Source organism: Pimephales promelas, chromosome 6 (genome assembly GCF_988280905.1).
Source record: "Pimephales promelas chromosome 6, fPimPro1.hap1.1, whole genome shotgun sequence".
NCBI lineage: Eukaryota > Metazoa > Chordata > Actinopteri > Cypriniformes > Leuciscidae > Pimephales > Pimephales promelas.
Window position 1 is genome coordinate 36509924 of NC_142774.1, and position 22495 is coordinate 36532418.

Genomic DNA, 22495 nt, shown 5'->3' on the forward strand with positions numbered 1-22495 from the left:
GATTCCAGTTTAGGGCACTGCAGGCACGTGTCATTAACACACATGCACACATATGACAATAGTGATCGATACTGTCTCTATTTTGTAATCAGGGCAAAGTCTGTCTACACCTGTGTTTTGAGACCCATCTGTTGGGACTGAGCTTTGATCATCTCCAACATGTTTATGATTTACGATTAATATATTTGTTGATCATTTCAAACAGATGGAGGACACCAACCCCAGTTAAAATAAATATATGTACAAGATTTCATGAGAATGTTTTTAATCATAATCTGGCACCAATCCTTTAATAACCCTAATGGGACCAAACTGAATTTTTCTAAGATGTTATATCTTTTAGGATTAAATAAAATACCAAATTCTACCGTTTACTGTCTTTATCAGAACACAACATTTATTATTATTTATTATTTAATATTTAATATTTTTAATATAATATATATATATAATATAATATAATATAATATAATTTTTAATATTATTTATTTATAAAAGGTGAGTTAATACAATGAAGGAGATTGATTTAATCATCAGAAACTCAAAATAATAAGTTATCTCAACTAAATAAATTATTTAAGTTGATTTGACAAAAGAAAAAAATGTTGTGATATTTTTTTTTATTTTTTTTTTTACAGTGTGGCTACTGGCCTATAAAATCCCACCATATAGGGAGTTTTAACATTTTAAATGATATTTGCAGAAGTTCTGCTGATATGTTCCACCAAACATCCTGTTTCCCAAGAAAATACACTACCGTTTAGGTAGTTAATTTTGTTTATCAAGTAAAAGTACTAAAAAAAAAAAAGTAATAAGGTTTCCACAAAAATATTTATATAGCAGCTGCTTTCAAAATTGATAATATTAAGAAAAGTTTCTTGAGTACCAAATCCATCCCAGGCAATTACATGAATAAACGTGATTACGGGAAGAAATCATTATATATATATATATATATATATATATATATATATATAATAACACCTGTCTAAGAGCAACCTGACCACAGACCGCATGCTTCAGTTTTGCAATATCTATTAAATGCAATTTCACAGAAGTATGGGAAAGAATATACTTTGGAAGTTTAAAAAAATCAAAGTTATGAATATATTTTGACCAAAATGTTGAAAATCGCAAGGCTTCCTCATCAGGTACAATAATTTCAGGCAAAAGTCAAGAGGCACAAAAATAATGTCTAGACAGAATGTGTGTTTGTGCAGACGGTTCCCTCAATTCAATTTGGAATTATTAGGGCATGACAAGTGCGCAAAGCTAAAGGAAAAAAAGTATTTCATTATCTATGTTATTAAGTTAAAACCCTAGAGACAGAATTTACTTTTAATCCACAAACTAAGTCAAGACAGCAGGCCCAAAACACTTCAGTTTTTGCATAGAATTTGCATCATTTCTACTTCATATTTTTTACAGTTTGTACACTCAGTGGCCCAAAACGCATTTGTACCTTTAAGCCACAATTAATAATTGAATGTAATAGCATTAGATAACAAAACACTGCTGATCTGTGTTCTTACCGTGCTGCAACTTGTAAGTATCATGGTATCCACTACAAACAGAGATCTTCCTGCTATAGAAAGCTGGCGCTTTGACTCCTCCGGTCGAGTGTGAGCGAGTATGTGAGTTCGTGTACATTTTGGAGGGCAGGATGGTGGGATAGTTCATACCGAGCCTCAAACCCTTTAAATTTTGAAGTGCAAGTGGGAGTGATGGCGACTTTTTGGAATCTCTATCGAGATGAAGGGTCTTCATTTCTATGCCATTGCTGAGGTAATGGTGATTCTGATGGGGGTGATGATAATGCAGCATACAGTATTGGGTCGGACCCATCTTTGATCCATTGTCACTCCAATATCCATTAGTCCCACCCACTGAGAGGGAGCTGCTGGGATTGGCCACGCCCCCGTGTCTCTTAGGGCATAATTCGCCGTAGAGGCGTGAGGCGTGACGGCAAAGTTTACGACAAACGTGGACGAGGTACTTCAGCATTTCTTCGTAGCAGGATCCTGGTTCGGTCAAGCTCCCTAAGGTGGATTCATTACTGCGGAAACGTGCTCGCTGCTCCTTCATCAGCTGGTTCTCGCGTTGTTTGGTCTCGGAGAACTGTGTTGCAATGACGACTAGGCACAGGTTGATCATGAAGAAGGAGCCTACCTGTGGACAAATCAGAGATGTTGAAAACAATAGTTCAAAATACCTTGCTACAAGTATACTGATGTTTTGCACATTTCAGAACACTGATGTTTCTTTTGTCTTGGAAAACCGTTTGAAATCCCTGCAGAATTAATAACATCTTTTCTAATATTATCCAATTTAAAGCTCTAAACCTTCTTTTTCCAGTAAAATTTCTCTAACATTTTCTTTTCTGTAATGTCTCTCAGCCATCTCTATTTCAACAGTCTTTGTCACTCTCGCTCCTCATTTTTGGACACGCCCCCTACTGCTGATTGGCTGACTCTCTCTCCTCCCCCATCATGAGTAGACACGCCCCCTACTGCTGATTGTCTACAAGTGTGTCGTGTTGCTCAGTCCAATCCACTTTCAACAGCATTTCTCAGAAATCACTTTCAGGGCCTTTAATTGTGCATTTAAAAGTAAAACCAAAGCCAAAGGACATATTCTCAATTACTGTAAGTACATTTCAAGCACAAACTGTGCAAGTCGACCTGTTTAAGCACAATTTTGTGAGTCTCTAGGACAGACTGAAACCTCTTAATAGAAAGTGTTAAATTGAGCTTGGTCAGTTATAGACTGACCTTGGTTGAACTCAATGATTATAGGTAAAACAAAAGAATGTGATTTGACTTGTTACATCAATAAGACAGAAAATGTTATTATTTCACACATGATACAGTAGATTTACAAAATGATGACCAGTAAAATATGTACTTTAAGGGTCTAAGGGTGTAAAAAGTGTGATTTTCTCTGAAGTGTACTCTAACTGAGTACAAGCATTTAGTTTCATTAGTGCTCAATCACAAATTCTCCAAAATGATTTTAATTTGCATCTCTTTAAGTATAGTTATAAAGTGAAATTACTCCAGTAATTTATATCTTGATGATAGCAAAAAACACTTCCATGCAACTAATGAAAGACTCCAGCAGAGGTTAAATGAAAGGAAGATGTATCCATTAATTAATTACTGCGCACTTACAATGATAAGGAAGATGAAATAGATGAAGTTGTAAAAGGAATGTGCATCCATGACATAATACATTATATCCACCCATCCCTCTAAGGTGATGACCTGATGAGAAAACAGAAACAGGATCATAAAGGTTACGACATCCGCAAATATAGCTCTAAAACACAAAGGACATCTTCCAATATTGTCCATCGCTTACAGAAAACTAGGTCAGGAAACATTGTATGGAATGATAAACGTCACGCTGTGGTCGATTGGATTTACTCAGAAACCTGATAAATGTCCATGCACATTCCCAATCAGATCAGTGAAGAATATGATGAATATTGTTGCACCTTAAGATTAGATTAGAATGGAACATGATAAAACGTGATTTTCCTGGGACAGATAAGTTGGTTAATGATGTAATAGGATTCACTCTGGCTGTAACCCCTGGCAACCATTCACTTCATTTACCAACTCTGAAAGTAAGTGTCCTCTCTGTGCCAAAAGAATATGTGAGGATAAAAAATATCAGCGCCTGCCAGGCTTAATATATACTCAGCGAAAATTGTAATGCACAACTTGGAGCGGATGTCTAACACGCAAGTATAGAAAGTCTTGAACTGCCTTGAAAAAAAAAAAGATGACTTTGCTTTTTCTTTTTTTACATAAACTCATTCTATACTCTTTAAATCTTTTGCCAACTCACAAACATGCACACACACCTGAAAGATAGCAATCCATGCATATCCAATGTTGTCAAAGTTGATAGCCCCATTATGGGGATTGTGTTCGCTTGCTTCGCAGATGTTGTAGTACAAGTTCCAGTTTACGCATCCATGATGATGCGGTTCCTTAAAAACCAGATCTGTGACATCATCAGGCGTGAGTTCACAATCAGCCCCTCCCACTCTGCGTTTGGGGATATTGTAGCAGTGCAACATTCCGTTCTCCCGAATGGTGGAGCAAATGAAGGGGATGTCGTCTGTTTCGTCCAGTCTGTAGTATTCGTTCACAGACTCTGAAACATTATACAGCCTGCAGACAGACAAATAAAATAAGCATTACAAAATATATATACTGCATGTACACACACTGAACAAAATTATAAATGCAACACTTTTGTTTTTGCCCCCATTTTTCATTAGCTGAACTCAAAGATCTAAGACTTTTTATATGTAGCTACACAAAAGGCCTATTTCTCTCAAATATTGTTCACAAATCTGTCTAAATCTGTGTTATGTAATCTGTGTAATCTGTTCTGTGTTGCGCATTCGTGACTCTCCTGTTCGGACTCGTTTATCAAAATGAACTAATCTTTTTCCGAGTCAATTTGTTCATTTCGTTTGTTGAATGAACCAAAAGATTTGTTCATTTTCATGAACAAGTTCGAACAGGAGAGTGATGAATGCGCATCACAAAAGAGAGCAAGGCGATCATTTGAGTTTATAAAACTTAAACTTTGTTATTTTTTTTTTTAAATGAGCGATCGTTTTGCTTGATAAGATTCATCGTCTGAAATCATTTAAAGCCCTTTGAACAGTTTGCAGTTTGCACTGAAACTGTCTTTTGGACCTTGAACCGTTTGGTTACCCACATGGAAAGAAACTATATGAGGATATATGCGCATATATGAAACCTATATGCAGTTTATATGCACATATATGCTGCATATATACAGCATATATGCACATATATGATAATATATATGCTGCATATGTGTGTATATATGACACATATAGGCAATTTTAGGTGCATATATGCACATATATGATAAGATATATGCTGCATATGTGTGTATATATGACACATATAGGCAATTTTAGGTGCATATATGTGCATATACAGGCCATATACTGTAGGTCTCCTGCATTGCTTCTTTATATCCACACATAAGTGCTATATACAAGAGTATCCTATACTGTAGCTCATGGCAGGATCTGGTCATTTGTAGCTCATCCAATCTAAACAATGCTGGGTTGTTTGAACCCAAATTTGGGTGAAATATGGACAAACCCAAATGTTTGGTTAAAAATGTAATTTCAAATTTTAACCCAAATTCAACATTCACTTTCACTTTTTCAACTGTACATTTTTTTAATTGCATTTTTAACCCAACATTTGGGTTTGTCCATGTTTGAACCAAAGCATTTTTAGAGTGTATATGTCACTATATTGCTCAAATAAATAAATAAATATTTATATACATATCAGAATGACTTAGTGGGAAAGAAGGAAATGTATAACAAAAGGGTTTGTTGTTTTTTCATTTTACCAAAAAGCCCTTTTTCCAATTTCAAGTCACTTTCCCATACACATCCACACATTCACCGATACATCCACCAAATGCAATGCAAATTGCAATGTTTTCTGTATTGTCTGAATGCAGTTTTTTTTTTTCTGGCTGAAAGGTGATTACAGTCAAAACGTAGCAAAAAAAAAAAAAGTGAATAGAACGTACATTCAAATAATCATCATCATCATCCCACCATCTATCTGAGCAATTCACAGTGGTTAATAAATTCGAATGCTGCTGCACTGCCGATTGGCCGCTACAGCGCCCCGTAGTTGATGACGTCACCCGCCTAACGCTTGACGTTATCCGTATCCGATGAGATGAAGTCAAGTTTCGCGCCGGAAGATAACGGCTGGGAGTAAAAATTGCGATTTCAGCATTGGAGATCCTCTAAGTCCTACTTATCACCAATCGTAAGTATTCCTAATTTTATATTTATTTGCAGGGTGGAAATTGCGGTGGCAGAGAAGTATAAACTTAGCATTTATTTTTTGCCAAACACACCTGTTTCAGCCCATACACTTCCTATGTTGTTAGCTGGTGAGGTAACGTAACGTTACTGTGGGTGCTAAAATAACTTAGCCGTTGATAAGATTCAATTTAGAATTAACGTGTATTTACTTGTTGCTTTCTGGAGGAATTCGTAGAGGGTTAACAAAAGTCATGGCCTAGAGAACATAACGTCATGAGAATAAATGATACTTCTCTGCCAACGGCTCAAGAAGGCAATCGGCTCCAGAAAAAAAAAAATACCTGTGGAGTTTGAATTTGGTCGAAATTGGTGAAAGAAAGAGCCGTATCAATGGGCTTGCCTTTACAGTTGCAGGAAATGTCTTTCAAATAGTAAACATTAACGTTAGGGCATTACTATTTTGATTGAGTGATTGTAATTGTTTTTTTTTTTCTTTATATAACCTCTTTCTAGAATTACCTCAAATGAAAAGTTACCTCGCCATTATTGCTCAAAAAGGTAAGTTCCTCTGATTTTGCTTTTTAAAATAGTTTCTCTAGCAGAGCTGTAGAGACTTGTGATGTTGGGCTGATTGATAGTGTTAATTATTTGATTTAAGTTATTTGCACTTTAATTTATTGAAGAGAATAACTTTTATTTTTCTTCTATGAACAAGACTGGAAGGAGTCCTGTTGAGGATTTAGATTCCTCCTCTTTTGAAAAGTGCAACCGGTGAGTAACCCCCTTGAATTTTTATTTATTTCTTAATAAATATCCCCATCCCCACCCCGACACCCTATCCTCCTCCTCCTCTCCTTTAAGAACATTTAGGGCAATTATTAATTTGTTTCATATTATTATTTTGTGTAATATTATTATTTTGTTTCTTTATCATTAATCTGCATTCATACATAAAAACATATAAACTATTGGGAAGCTAAGCATAAGAATCAATATGAAACAATGCCAATGAATGAATAAATTATTTTTCAGATTGAAGTTATAAAGGGCTCTGGGGTGTTTTGCCAGGCAGAAGTGTGGAAAGCAGCCCTCCTTGCCACCTCTGCTACTGCCATGGTGTGGAATCTGCTGCTGGGCACATTTGATCTGGAGACTTTGCTGAAAAACAACCTGAATGGTACAAAACATTCTCCTAATCTCTTCTGTCCGTAAAAGACAATTAATATTCTGTGGAATAAATTATGTTTGTGTGCGGGGATACCATCGCTTTTTTACTTGCATTTTTGTATTTCCTTGCACCTCAAGAAAATGTGATGTGTATATAAAAAAAGTATTGCTTTCACAAGCTTCATTTTAACCCCCTTTTATAATAATTTTGAAATTTTACTTTAAGGTGGGAAGCCAACCAGAGGGGATGGGGAGCAGCTGGTCGCCCTTGACCAAATTAAAAAGGCATCATTATTGGTGAGTAAATGTATAAAAGTTTTGTTTTCCCTTCTCAACGCATTAGGATTTTATAAGTTCACCACTTTAACCATAGCCTACTTGTATCAATGTTTATTAGGCATCAATTGAGACTGTATAAGGGATTATTGTTACTATATCTACTTGGAACCTATAATACTAATTCATCGCTTGCTCAGTTCTTGATCCTAACTTTCCTTTTCTTAAGCCACGTTTCAGATTTTTCAGAATCTTCAGAATCTTCCAATTGACATGTTTACATGATGCATTTTTTAAAATGATCAACCTTTTATCAAAAAATATGTGTCCGATCACATCTGTACTGTAAGCACTTTGGGTTCCTGATGAAGTACTATATTCTTCTTCTTGTTCTTCTTATTATTATTATTATTATTTTTGTCTTCTCTAGATGCTACATTGAAGAAGTGTCCGTCAGCCAGCCGAGGGGAGATGGGCACGTCTATCAATTCAAAGCTCATGGAGCTGAGAAGATCAAAAAGATTTTTTTTCTATCCAGTTTTTTTGTCTTATTTTTGTTTTTGTACTATTTGATCTTAAGTAAATAAATAATCTAAATGCATACATTTTGGACTATTATTTATGTTGCCTAGTAGCTATGGATTTTAATAATTATTCTAATATAGGTAAACATGTTGGTGCATGTATAAATGCACCTATATGTGCACATATATGCGTACATACATGTACATATATAGGTACATGTATGCATGTATATATGCACCTATATGTGTACATATATGCATGCATACATGTACATATATAGGTTCATATATGCACAAATATATGCACCTATATGTGTACATATATGCGTGCATACATGTTCATATATGCACCTATATGTGTACATATATGTGTGCATACATGTACCTATATAGGTGCGTATATATGTGTACATATATGCACGTATATATGTACATATATGTGCATATATGTACATATAATATAGGAAAACGGCCAATTTTATATATGTCACATATATTAAAAACATATATCAAAACCTATATTAAAACATATATGTTTATATAGGTTTTTTCCATGTGGGTACCACTAAAGTGCATTATATGGAGAAAAATCCTGGAATTTTTTCATCAAAAACCTTAATTTCTTTTCGACTGAAGAAAGAAAGACATGGACATCTTGGATGACATGGGGGTCAGTAAATTATCAGCAAAAGTTTTTTTTAAAAGTGCACTTCTCCTAAAAGATAAAGATAAAAAATCAGGTCAGATAGCAGAATCTATGAATGATAAAACTCTACATCTGGTACTTTCCACAAATATGGTACACTTTACAGGCATAACATTTTATGATTTATAGTGAGAACTAACACATACTAACACATATCTAACATGAAATTGGGCAAGTTTTAAACACATCAAAAGTCTGTATTCCCTCAGTAAATTGGCGATTTGATCTTTTTTTTTTTATCTGCTGTATCCAACTATTTAAATTATTCAACGGCATCATCATTTTGTGAAAGTCACATTCATTGTAGTAAAACCAGATTTAAATTATTAGTTAATTTACTAACTATTCACATTATTTATTAACATGCATTGTCGTGTTTAATATTTAAAATCTATTTTGACCTTTTGAGGTTGGCAACCAATATTTTGTTGCTTTTATTTGAGCTTATCTAATTTATTAATTTGCTTTATTTAAAAAAAGACAGCCGTTTGATATAAAGCAAAACACTACAAAATATTTGACATTTAATATTGCATTGCAATGCATTACATCTAGATTTAGCTTTCATATGAAGTGTCTAATTAATAATATTCTAGCAACAAAAGCTTAAGACTCCTGTGACTCGTTCTAACGGAAGCATCCCTCTGTGACCACCTCAAAGCTACATAATAATGGGTGATAGTGAGGAGCATTTTGTTCTCTGAGCATTTACAAACCATTTGAGCCAAGTGAGCTTCTGCTTTGATCCGTTTCACTTCTTGCTTATTAAACCGAGAGAGCCAGAAGAGCTTTCAGCTGAACTATTAGGTAATCACATCATCTGCAAACATGTTTATATTAGGTTTTCAGAGAGAATGTTAAAGGTAATGGCCCATGTGCTACATAAAGCATATCTGAAATAAAGCAGCATTTTTTAAAATTGTAATATTTGCAATCATGCAACATGAATTGTAAACGCTATAGACTTAAAAAAGGACATTCTATGTATATTTTATTAATGCACTAAACTCAAAACAGATTACTAATTTACTTGACATTTAACAGAAAAATGCAATGCATTGCATCAAAAATTTACATTGTTAGAAACAATGTGCAAAAATTGTACCTTTAGGGGTACAACAGCTTGTCCCTGTGGCAGTACCCTTAAAAAGACAACTTATAAACTTGCATTTTAGGTCCCTAAAGTAGTAATATGTACCTTTATGGTACTAGTTAAATTATGAACTAATTAATACAAATACACAACATTTCTAAACATAACAGACACGTCAATCAAAATATCTTTCGGAATCAACAGTAGCACTATTAGAGAATGTTGAATAAAATTTTGTTAATTTTCTGAAACTTAAATAACCAACCCTTTCCACACAATAAACACACAATAAAGGGTCTGGATAGGCATTCATCTGCAGATTATAAGCCAGTAAATTCAGAAGACTTGAATCCAAACCATAAAATTTGTCTGGTTCTAGCTTTGTAGCCTTTTAGAAAAAATTCCTTCTTTTGTGTTTTGTCCCACTAAAAGATTACCCAGGGGTCATCTGTTTTACAAACTCATGCACTGAATGTATTACACTCAGCAGTTTAGCAAAGACCTGACAGAAATAAGACACACGTTACCTTATAAATTCTGTATTTAATTGCATCAGGGTTCACACTGCTAGTTTTTTGGAGGATATCGAGATGTGGGGGTGGAGGGCACTAATATGATTGCTTTTCTCAATTTAATTGGGTTATTAGGAAGGAAGAAAGAAAGAAAGAAAGAAAGAAAGAAAGAAAGAAAGAAAGAAAGAAAGAAAGAAAGAAAGAAAGAAAGAAAGAAAGAAAGAAAGAAAGAAAGATGCAAGAAAATTCCATCAAGGCCAGGATAGTTGTTTTTCTTTGTTCAAAATTAATTCAAATTAAAATAGAAATGAGTGGACTCCCTTATTAGATAGTGCCAAATCATGTGGGAACCAAAACTGGCTGCAGGCTCCGGAAACAGCGAAAAGACGTGCAAACAGACAAATTTGCACATCCAAGGGGACTCACTTAGACAGAAAACTATTTTCACACATGTGTAATATGACTGGAATTTCTGTGTGTGTGCTGCAAGCCATGGTAAACATTTATTAACTGGGTCATTCTCTGAAACGAGTGGCTTTCCCAGTTTTACGTGGTTCCAGTGTTTAAGTGTTAATCAATTAGATTGTGACATCTAAAGCCAAATTAATACATTTCAATATACACTGTGATGTAATTATGCCTTCATAAAGATATCATGGTTATATGAGGGTTGATTTTTCTCTTTTTTTTTACCTTAAAGGACAACTCAGGCGCAAAATGAACCTTTGGTCTAATTACACATTGGAACCTACAGTAGTCGACCATTCTCTGAGATTTGTTTTCATGATAATCGAATGTAAAGAGTTTTATCTCTAAAATCTCTTTAACGTATAACGCTAGTAAATGGGGGCAAATAATAAGAGAAATCGCTAGTTTATACCACTAACAAGGCTCAAAATAGCCCCACACTAACACAGTAACATAATGAGGGTCAAAAAACGGTCGACTAGGTACCAATGTGTCGTCGGAGTTCTCCTTTAATGAAAAAAAAAAACCATCTCTTGTTTACTTCTCGAAAACACGAATTTTAAGTCGTTAGAGAGAGAAAAAAAGGCAAATGCTACCTGTTATTATTTTTTGTGAATACTTACCATTACAACAACAACAAATGAAGAAAGATGAAAAATACAGTGAAAGCTGACATGAGTTATTCATTGTTGAAATTATTTTTCAACATACTGTAAGGCACACAATACACCCACTTTTTAGAATGACACAATTAAAATAAAAGTTTCAAGAAACGAGTCAAAGGTAAAGGCAGAATCTTCATTCACTGCAGATAGCAGCGGATGGACTGAAGTGGATATTGCAAGTGGTTTTTGACAGACAATGCAATAAATGTTGTATGCACAAGAGAACTGTGTTTTTAAAAGGGCAGCATAATTTGAGTGAGAAGCGTTATCGTAACAGACGTTGCTTGGATAGTGTTGGGCTTTGGGGAAGGGAGCTGGAGAGAAGCAGGGATGCACCTGAACGGGTCAAGGCTTCTTTCAGCAGACTGGCTTTCTGGTATGCAGTACATCAGGGTGGACAGTTGTCAGAATGATTCACTGATGCAAACTGCCTTTATGGATAATCATTATTCAACTCTCTAATTTGTACACTCTGTTTGATCAACGAGGCCCTTATGGCGTATGTATTGTGAGAATTGATATCTTGTGTCAGCACCAAAATAATATAATGCAACATTTAAACTGGGGATTGCTGTAATCTGCTAACTTAAATACCTCATTAAAAGGTAATTCCAGGTCTATTAGCACATGTCCCTTAGTTTGTAAAAGCAAAAAAATATACAATATAACTTTTCAGTGGCATAAACAACTCTTTAGCAAAAATACAATCCTCACATATGTTTATGTGAAGCACATTACTGTACACACACTACTTTATCAACTCAATCAATACTATTTACTATGAGAACAGTATAATAGTTATAATACAATATTTTAATTAAACTCCCATAAAAATCTGGACAGTGGCCTTCTGATGAAACAACATAAACAGGTTTCACATAGTGTACGCATGCATGCGATTTCAAAGCATTTATTGTTGCAACATTAATCTTGACACCCAAGCCTATTTTTTGTCAAACCCCTGCAATCTGCATGCACCGAGTAGCTTACATTAAAACGCATTCGTTTAGCACTTACTTTCTGACGTTGCTGTCAAAGAAGCAGCGGTTCCGGAGAAGCCCCGCCCACAGCTGCACGCCGACGATCCCGAAGATGAAGAACACGAAGAAACACAGCAGCAAGACGTTTCCCAGCATCGGTAGAGTATCCAACAGCAATGTCACCAGGATCCGCATGCCTACGAGACACACAGATCCATGATGTCACAAACATGCATTCAATAACACATGCAATGAAGCATCAAATCCATCGAGGTTCACTAGACGCATTTAGAGATGAAACTCTGCAGTGTTACATTTAACTTTGATAACTCTGATCTGACATTCACATACTGAATGTGTGCCTGATGTGTTCAGTAATTGAGCCAAGAAGTGAACACACACACACACACACACAAACACAAACACAAACTTGCGAGGCTTTGGCTAACGCTCGGTGGGTTGAGAATAATCGAATTGGAAACTTAACAGCCATGGGCTCTCACTCTTCACTGAGTCCAAAATCTATTACTGCTTTGCTGAACACACACACACACACACAAACACACACTTATTTGGAATGTGTAGACAAAAGGAGTGTGCTATAAATGGTAAGAGTGCATGTCAAGAAATTACAGTCTCGCCCTACATTAAACAAAACAGACACTTACTTTCACTGTTGGACTCAATCCATGACTGTAACACACACCAGCACCTCTCTGAAGACTAATAGCAAGCGTGTGTGAGTGTTTGTGTATTATTTTGTGGTCCATCAATTATGAGATGTTGGACTGTAGGCACTTAGCGGCAAGAATCCGCGTCAGTGACCATTTAATACAACATGGGAGTCTTGTCTACTCTTTGCGTGTGTGAATCTATAAATACAGCAGGCACATCTTCTTTTTTCAGCACGAGTCCAGATCATTTGCTTTAAATCAATAGCTGGGTTGTAAAACAGTGACAGTAAGAGAGGACCGAGAAAGATACAGATGGAAACAAAGAGAGCGAAAACAGTACTCACTAGGAACTCTGTTGATGGCTCGTAAAGGTCGGAGAACCCGTACGGTTCTGATGGCTGAGAAACTAACATTATGACCATCTAAAGAATACTCCAACATCCTAAAACATAAGCAACAGAAATTCATCTCAACAAACTTGAAATGCAACACAACAGGGTAATACAGATACTATAGAATTATCTGTAATAGTTATCTGTGATATAATTAATTCTATATTATAGATGACATCATATAATATATATAATTATATTATAAATATAATATAATAGTCATGTGTATAGTCTGTTTTGTTTTTGTTTTGACTGTGGGAATCATTATTTCCCTTGTCTGTTTGTATTTACACCTTCAGTTCATTCAGTTCATTGTCTGGTATCCTCTTTGTTCTGTGTGGTTGTGTTTATTTTATTTTTTCTTCTAAAAAAATCTTCTAAAGGGTGTTATTATGGACAGTCTTAGTTTGGAATAAAAAAATAAAAAAAATAATTATAATAATTAATTAAAAAATAAAATAATTATAATAATAATTAAAAAATAAATATATGTGGGTGCACTGTGTATAATTATTTTATATATATATAAATACACACAAATGCTTGTATATATTTAAGAAATATTTCATGTATATACTGTATATAGATTTATATATAATTTGTATTATATATAAATATACATATTTCACATATATAATAATATTTTTTCTTAAATATACATGCATGTGTGTATTTATATATATATATATATATATATATACATACAAAGTATATATATAAAATAATTATAAACAGTGCACCCACATTTGTATTATGTAAACACAAACTTTTATTTTGGATGTGATTAATCACGATTAATCGTTTGACAGCCCTAATAATAATAATACAATAACATTAAATAATGAACAAGTCATATAATTAATAATATGATTTGAGCAGTTTCATTTATATGTAACAAAATATTAATAAGCAGCAGTATTTATCATACTGTAATGCATACATTAATGTTCAAAAGTTCGGGGTTTGTAATTTGATGTATGTTTTTGATAGACGTCTCTTATGCTCACCAAGGCTGTATTTACTGTATATAATGGAAAAATACAGTGAAATATTTTTCGAATTTAAAAGAACTATTTTCTATTGTAATATATTTTAAAGTGTAATTTATTTCTGTGATAGTAAAGCTGAATTTTCAGCATCATTACTTCAGTCTTCAGTCACATGATCCTTCAGAAATCATTCGAATATGCTGATTTACTGCTTTATGTTTTTGCTGAACCTTCAATCAATTAAAAAAAGGTAGTGTATACATTTTTACTGAAATGTTTAATACATGAAATGGCAAAGGGGATTTCGGTTCAGTTCAAACATCATGTTTACTACATTAAATTTAAAACAGAGACATCTCTCTCTTACTGCTCACGCACAGCAGCAAGAGAATATTTAATGTTTCCAAATTGATTTCAAATATTTATAAGTTCGCCCTGCTAAAAAGTGAAACTAAGGCCAACGTGAATGTCTAAGCTATTTATACTAGTTAGTGTTGGTTTAGTGCTCTTATAGCCACGCTTTTCACATAATATTTCTGGTAAAGGGGATTTATGGAGGAAGTTAAGCTAATTAAGAAGTCTAGGGGGAAACCAGAACACCAGCATCCCAAAATGCTTTAGAAATGAGTTTTAATGAGTGATCAGGAACTTTAGATTGAGCTGCCTTTTGGAAAGACAGGAAAACTTGTAGAAATCAGTGTCAGTGACAGTGCAAGTGACAAGAGAGACAAGATACAGACAGACACAAAGACTCTCGACTGGTGGTAATTGTCATTCATGAGCTTAGCTGTGACACATCGACTTGACATTAGAACTTGACCTGACATTAAAACTGGATTTGACATTAAACAAACACACACAAATGCACGCACACACACACACACACACCTCGTAATAGTTAAGAGTTTAATGACTCATCAAATTCTTGGAATCACACATTAATAGTTTACTTTTTAGATGGCAGTTTCAGGTTTGTGATTGGTCACTCACCCAGCCATGACGATAAAGAGGTCAAGGCGGTTCCAGGTGTCGCCAAGGTAACATTTCGGGCCGAATACCCCCAAGGCCACCATTTTTAACACCATCTCCACAGCAAAGAATGCAAAGATGAAGTCATCGAAGGCCTGCAGAGTGAAGAACTGTGAACACATTCAACCAATACATGGGAAAAGGACAAATGACCATGCCATTTATTTAAAGTGCATTTTAATATCGGTCTAATCGAAGGTTTCTTAGAGGTTTTTGGTTCAAAACTTTAAAAACTGTTAATAGTTTAAAGGAGCATTGCGTTCTTTAGAAGTTCTAAAGTTCTGAAGTTCTATAATTTTTAACCGTTACTGACACCAGTGGCCGTTAGAGAAACTGCAGCCAGTCTCATGCTCGTTCTCGGTGCGAGTGCTCGTATGAGAGCTCGCAGAGTCCTTTTGAAACACCACTCCTAGCAATTGCCGCTGCTTAATAAATGGCTGCCGTATGGATGTAAGCCCAAGTAGACGAGAACGCGCATGATGCGCCAGTTCGGACCCGACTCCTCTACACACAATTGAGCCTACAGGCTGATAGAGGCAACCACGGTGGACAGTCAAGGTGTCATTCTTTCTATTGGCTTATAAATGTACAAATGAAAACTCAATCTTAATTTTTTTAAAGAAAAAACCTACACATAGCCCCTTTAAAAGCAAACCACACTCTCCATAAAAAATGTAAAGTTGACTATGCATAAAAAAGTTGACTATGCAACTAAATTAATTTTTTGTGGATCAGTGGATTTTCTTCTCTAAATTGATCTCATTTAAAGCAGCGCTTGTCTACTAAATTCACAACCTTCGGCACTACATTTCAAGAAAATCTCAGTCAGACGTCAAATTGCCTGTTGTGAACAACGTTCCTATTATGCAGAATCTACAGGTTATTTTCGAGATTAAAGAAGTGTGTGTTGCAGAGTCTGTGGCTGATGCTTCATGGTGTCGCTCTCGACATTTGACTGTCCAACATAACAGTTTCACGCCACTCCGTATTATAACTTCTATTCTACTTTGATAGTGTTGTACAATAAAATATATAGTTAAAAATTATCTAAGGTCAAGTTTTTCTTGAAAAGTGTATTTCTACAGATTCTATTTCTTTCACTTGGTTTGATATTTTGTTTTCTAAAATTCAATAAAACATTTTAAATGGGGTTTAAATGTCGGTCCCACTTTATATTAGGTGGCTTTAAGTATGTACTTTCATTTAAACAAATAATTTGATACAATGGACTTATTGTGTACATACATGTTTTTACATTGTACTTATATATATATATATTTTTTTTTTAAATACCAGCATGTAATTACAGCTGTAACTAATTTATGCAATTACATCTGTAATTACACAGCTGACCCATCCCTTACACTTTAGCCTACCCTTAAAACTACCCATACCACCACACCTGTCCCTAACCTTACCCAGATCACACCTCAATAGCAGCAAAAAGTGTTTTACAATACAACATGAGCAGAAGTACATTGTACTTATTTTTCAATGTAAGTACATCACTGTAAAAAAATACTTTCAAGATTTGTTATCACAACATATTTTTTTTGTCAAATCAATTTTATAATAATTTATTTAGTTGAGATAACTTATTATTTTGAGTTTCTGATGATTAAATTTATCTCCTTCATTGTATTAACTCACTTTTCCAGTTCAATCAACTTAAAATTTTAAGGCAACCCAGGTTACTTACTTTTTTAAATTAAACCAACAATATTTTTACAGTGTAGTAATCACAACATTTTTTCTTTTGTCAAATCAACTTAAATGATTTATTTAGTTCAGATAACATATCATTTTGAGTTTCTGATGACTAAATCATTCTCGTTCATTGTATTAACTCACTTTTTCCAGTTCAATCAACTTAAAATTTTAAGGCAACCAGGTTACTTACTTTTTTAAGTTAAACCAACAATATTTTTTACACTGTACTTAAAGCCACTTAATATAAAGTGGGACCTAAATGTCTAATTCTTCAGGCCAATGTATGTGCTTTCTTTTCTAACTAACTCAAACAAAACAACAGATTAGATAAATTAATCACAGAGATTAAAATCTTTAAAGTGCACCTATTATTATTTCAAAGGTTCCTAATTTTGTTTTAGATGTCTCCAACAATCTACATGCATCCAAGGTCAAAACCACTTACATTTTCTCATAATATACAGTCCATCATCACCTCTTTTGTCAGTCTGAACATCCTTTCTGAGAGCCTGCTCTGTTCTGATTGGTCAAATGGCCCAGTCTACAGTAAGTGATTAATTACAGCTTACAGCACGTGTCGGAAACCAAACGCCCATTTCAGCTCAGCTTGATACACAGTGTATGAACAGTAACAATGGTGTTGGTTTTACTGTCTCAAATGGAGTCCAAGTCCTCATCCATTGAAAAAAGTGGTTTTGTTTTTGCAGCACAGACATGTCGACAACATGAACCAAACTTGTCTCAGCTACATCTGGTGTTTGAGGACGTGTCAAAGTAGATGTTGTCCAATAAAGACATAGCCTGGCATTATGTAGATTTGTGATGTAGCCCGTTCACAATCGGTTCTTTCATTTGAGAGACAATAAATCCATTTGTCATGTACTTTGTATCACGGAAAAGCATAATATGGGCACTTTAGTTAATCTAACCATGTGTGCGTGTTGTGTTACCTGCAGTATGCTGCACCTGTCAGAGTGGCACTCCAGGTCTTGGCAGGGCTGGAACATGCCGAGTGTGATGCAGTTGAGCAGAATAACCAGCATGCTGATGCGCTCAAACCACGTAGAGCTTCAGTTAAGGCCAAGACAACTCACAAAGAAAAACACATTCAAATATTCTTTTCACAGTCACATAAGTTCACATAAATATCATGTTTCATTTACTCTTGAGGTCTTTTTTCAAGTAAAATGGCGTGTCTCTCAACACAGTTTACCGTTTAAAATCAAAACATACACCATTGTTCAGTTAAAACTTAGCAAACTGGCAGCTCCAGTAGTAAGATGGATTTATTTTGAATTATGTCATGGAAACTAGCATGTATAAACCTTAATTAAACAATTTAATACTCAATTAAAAAAGATTTACACCTGCGTGATATTACACTGTAGCCACATTGGACAAACAATACTTTCTGAATAGGGCTAAAGTCCAACTAAAACACAAGCAAAACATGACTAAACATTTTACTCAAACTTGTGATTGGAAGTGAATATTATAGTAGAGAAGAAACAGAGCAGAGTTAAACAAGGTTTAGCAGAGAAAATCACAATAATAATACACAATTATTTATCTGCTTGGACAATTGCTTTTATATTTCCTCATCAACAACTGATTGAAGTGTAGAAAATAGAATAGAAAAGAATACCTTTTAACACAGAGCTAAAAAAAATTAAGTGGTGAAATGAGACCGAGCATGAATAATGTAAGACATTTGTAGATTAATAATTGATTTTTGTTCTCAAGGTTGAAATAACAGAATTTGGATTGCATAAAACCCACCACATTCCTGTTTTAAAAAAATGTCCTTTTTAATATGCTCAATTCATGTTTGTGACCATAAAACATACAAAATAATAAAAATGCAATAAAGCCATTTTGTTTCCATATGCATCTAATTAAAAAAAAAAATGCAATTACATTTTCACTTTACAGCGCAGCGATCTAAACACATACCTGCTGCTGTAAAGGCAGACTCAGCCCCACAGGCACTTTACCTCATTAATCATAAACCTGCCACAGCTACACGCATTTCACACCCTTTCAATCACCACGGTAAATCCTGCAGCTATCCTCATTTACACCAGGACACATCACACCCCACTTATGAGCCGAACAGGATTTAAAATGCTTCTTTAAACTCTAAAGACTGTATGCATCTGTGTCTCAGTGCAGCATGAACCTGATCAGGCCCCTGCTGTTTCCTCAGGTCTCTGTCTCTCCGAAGCCCTTCTGGAATTCCAGCAGACTTCCCTCTCAGTAGAACTGGGACAGTGTTCCCCTCATCAAACATTTATCCAGAGCACACACTAATTCATACAGACAACTCAAGCTCTCGCTTCTCATCCTCAAGATTGTTGTGGTCAGATTCATGCCACTTCTGCTGAGGATAATGATGATGGTAGAGAACAGAAATGGGATAAGAAAGTTACAGTAGACGTTCTGTCTTGGAACACAAAAGAAAGAACATATTTAGAAAAACTGACACCAACTGACACCAGAACTGCCTTAAATCCATATGGCATTGATTCAACAAGGTGCTGAAAGCATTCTTTAGAAATGTTGGCCCATATTAATAGGATAGCATCTTGCAGTTGATGGAGATTTGTGGGATGCACATCCAGTGCACGAAGCTCCCGTTCCACCACATCCCAAAGATGCTCTATTGGGTTAAAATCTGGTGACTGCGGGGGCCATTTTAGTACAGTGAACTCATTGTCATGTTCAAGAAACCAATTTGAAAGGATTTGAGCTTTGTGACATGGTGCATTATCCTGCTGGAAGTAGCCATCAGAGGATGGTCAGAAAGGGATGGACATGGTCGGAAACAATGCTCAGGTAGGCCGTAGCATTTAAACGATGCCCAATTGGCACTAAGAGGCCTAAAGTGTGCCAAGAAAACATCCCCCACACCATCACACCACCACCACCAGCCTGCACAGTGGTAACAAGGCATGATGGATCCATGTTCTCATTCTGTTTACGCCAAATTCTGACTCTACCATCTGAACGTCTCAACAGAAATCGAGACTCATCAGACCAGGCAACATTTTTCCAGTCTTCAACTGTCCAATTTTGGTTAGCTCTTGCAAATTGTAGCCTCTTTTTCCTATTTGTAGTGGAGATGAGTGGTACCCGGTGGGGTCTTCTGCTGTTGTAGCCCATCCACCTCAAGGTTGTGTGTGTTGTGGCTTCACAAATGCTTTGCTGCATACCTCGGTTGTAACGAATGGTTATTTCAGTCAAAGTTGCTCTTCTATCAGCTTGAATCAGTCGGCCCATTCTCCTCTGACCTCTAGCATCAACAAGGCATTTTCACCCACAGGACTGCCGCATACTGGATGTTTTTCCCTTTTCACACCATTCTTTGTAAACCCTAGAAATGGTTGTGTGTGAAAATCCCAGTAACTGAACAGATTGTGAAATACTCAGACCGACCCGTCCAAACAACCATGAAATCTCCTTTCTCTCCCATTCTGACATTCAGTTTGGAGTTCAGGAGATTGTCTTGACCAGGACCACACCCCTAAATGCACTGAAGCAACTGCCATGTGATTGGTTGATTAGATAATTGCATTAATGACAAATTGAACAGGTGTTCCAAATAATCCTTTAGGTAAGTATATACTACTGTAATAATGACAAAAGTACATAGCAAAACCAGTTCAAAATATCAATAAATATACTATATTATAAATAATATACTGTATTATCAATACTTAAGTCAAGACAAACAGACAAAGCCTTATTTTGAGACCAGTGCCAAATTCTCTTCCAAAACTTATCTCTTTCAGACTAATTGAAAGTTAGTCTGGAAAATATCCAAAATATGCATTAAAGTGTTTTTAATCTATTACACTATATATTTGCGTCTCTAGATTTCAATTCATACCTATACAGACCGTTTTCTCAAAATGAGTTTTCTTCTCCTGCACTACTTAGCCAGAAATCTCCACCTCAGTAGCACTTTTAAACTTTCAGTTGACTTCATAAATCAGAAAATATTCTAAAAATATAATAGTGATAAAATAAGATATCCGAAACTATCTCTGTAAAAACCTTTAACTCTAATATGTCAAAAAAATAATAAAAAATAAATAAATAAATACCAAGAACTGTGAACTTGGCTTCGTCCAGTGTTGAGATTTCTGTACACATCTATGTTTAAGATAATGCCTAATTTCCATATTTAAACAAATTTCAGAAAACTTGCAATAGTCCTAATATGATAAATCAACTGTAAAGTATGGGGATATCTATTAGTTAGGATTTTCTATATTCACCTGTGGTGTCTTGCCTTAAATAACACTGACACATATAAACACAGAGATATGCTTTAGTCCAGAGTCTTAAAAAGCCAAATGAATGCCTGGAGTAGTCTGTCATAATGCATTTGAAAATTAGGAACTCACAGTCGCATCAAATTAGTGCAATACAAGCGATGTACTCCTAGAATTCTTCTTGTAATAGTGCATAATGGTTGAAAAAACAGATATGAGATTTCTTGAGATCTCCAGGACCTAATGTGCTGGAAACAATGATTTGGTTCATGGAAATATGGTCAGATCCCCATTCCACCAGGAATTCTATAGCACAGACTGAAAAAAACTATTTTATAGTGCAAAGAATTTTTCATGCAACTACCTAATGAAAAAAAACCCCTGATCTTAAAGGAGTAGTTCACTTTAAAAAAAAAACTTTTGCTGATAATGTCATCCAAGATGTCCATGTCATTCTTTCTTCAGTTGAAAAGAAATTAAGGTTTTTGATAAGAACATTTCAGGATTTTTCTTCATATAATGGACTTTACTGGTAACCAAACGGTTCAAGGTCCAAAAGACAGTTTCAGTGCAAACTGTTCAAAGGGCTTTAAACGATTCCAGACGATGAATAAGGGTCTTATCAAGCGAAACGATCGCTCATTTAAAAAAAAAAAAAATAACAAAGTTTAAGTTTTATAAGCTCAAATGCTCGCCTTGCTCTGTTTTGTGATGCGCGTTCGTGACTCTCCTGTTTCAACTTGTTCATCAAAATTAACGAATGGAGTAATGATGCTGAAAATTCAGCTTTTCATCCAGGAATAAATTCAATTTTAAAATATATTAAAAAAGAAAACAGTTATTTTAAATTGTAATAATATTTCATAATATTAATGTTATACTGTATTTTTAATCAAATAAATGCAGCCTTAGTGATCATAAGAGACTTTTCAAAACACACACACACACACACACACAATTCCCGACCCCAAACTTTTAGTGTATACTGTATGAATACAGTCAAATGGAAACTAATTTGGTATTCGTCATAATTTATTAAGTCTAGAAGAGATGACTCTGGGAAAAAGTAGAACTAGCACATACACACAGTGTGTAATCTCAGTGGGTCGATCGCGTTTGCGCAAGCGTATGCGATGTGCTTATTTTTATCTTCCCGAGATCCATCTCAGTCCAAACATAAAC

General features: G+C 35.0%; 1 protein-coding gene and 1 long non-coding RNA gene across 2 annotated transcripts in view; one reads left to right on the top strand and one right to left on the bottom strand.

The window, feature by feature from the left end:
- The window catches only part of cacna1hb (calcium voltage-gated channel subunit alpha1 Hb), a 51274-nt gene extending 33157 nt beyond the window's left edge, over positions 1-18117 (bottom strand). Inside the window, exons 1-7 of the mRNA XM_089132525.1 lie at positions 17987-18117; positions 15288-15421; positions 13261-13358; positions 12280-12439; positions 3869-4181; positions 3171-3263; positions 1533-2169 (exon numbers count right to left, since the gene is read on the bottom strand). Coding sequence (XP_088988651.1) covers positions 1533-2169; positions 3171-3263; positions 3869-4181; positions 12280-12439; positions 13261-13358; positions 15288-15421; positions 17987-18079 — 1528 coding nt within the window. The 5' untranslated portion in view covers positions 18080-18117. The remainder of the gene's footprint in view (positions 1-1532; positions 2170-3170; positions 3264-3868; positions 4182-12279; positions 12440-13260; positions 13359-15287; positions 15422-17986) is intronic.
- Positions 5613-7895, top strand: LOC120479175 (uncharacterized). The gene is made up of 6 exons (XR_016168932.1): positions 5613-5852; positions 6365-6409; positions 6567-6622; positions 6884-7028; positions 7245-7315; positions 7725-7895. It is a non-coding gene; the product is annotated as an uncharacterized LOC120479175 (long non-coding RNA).
- Positions 18118-22495: the final 4378 nt, after the last annotated feature.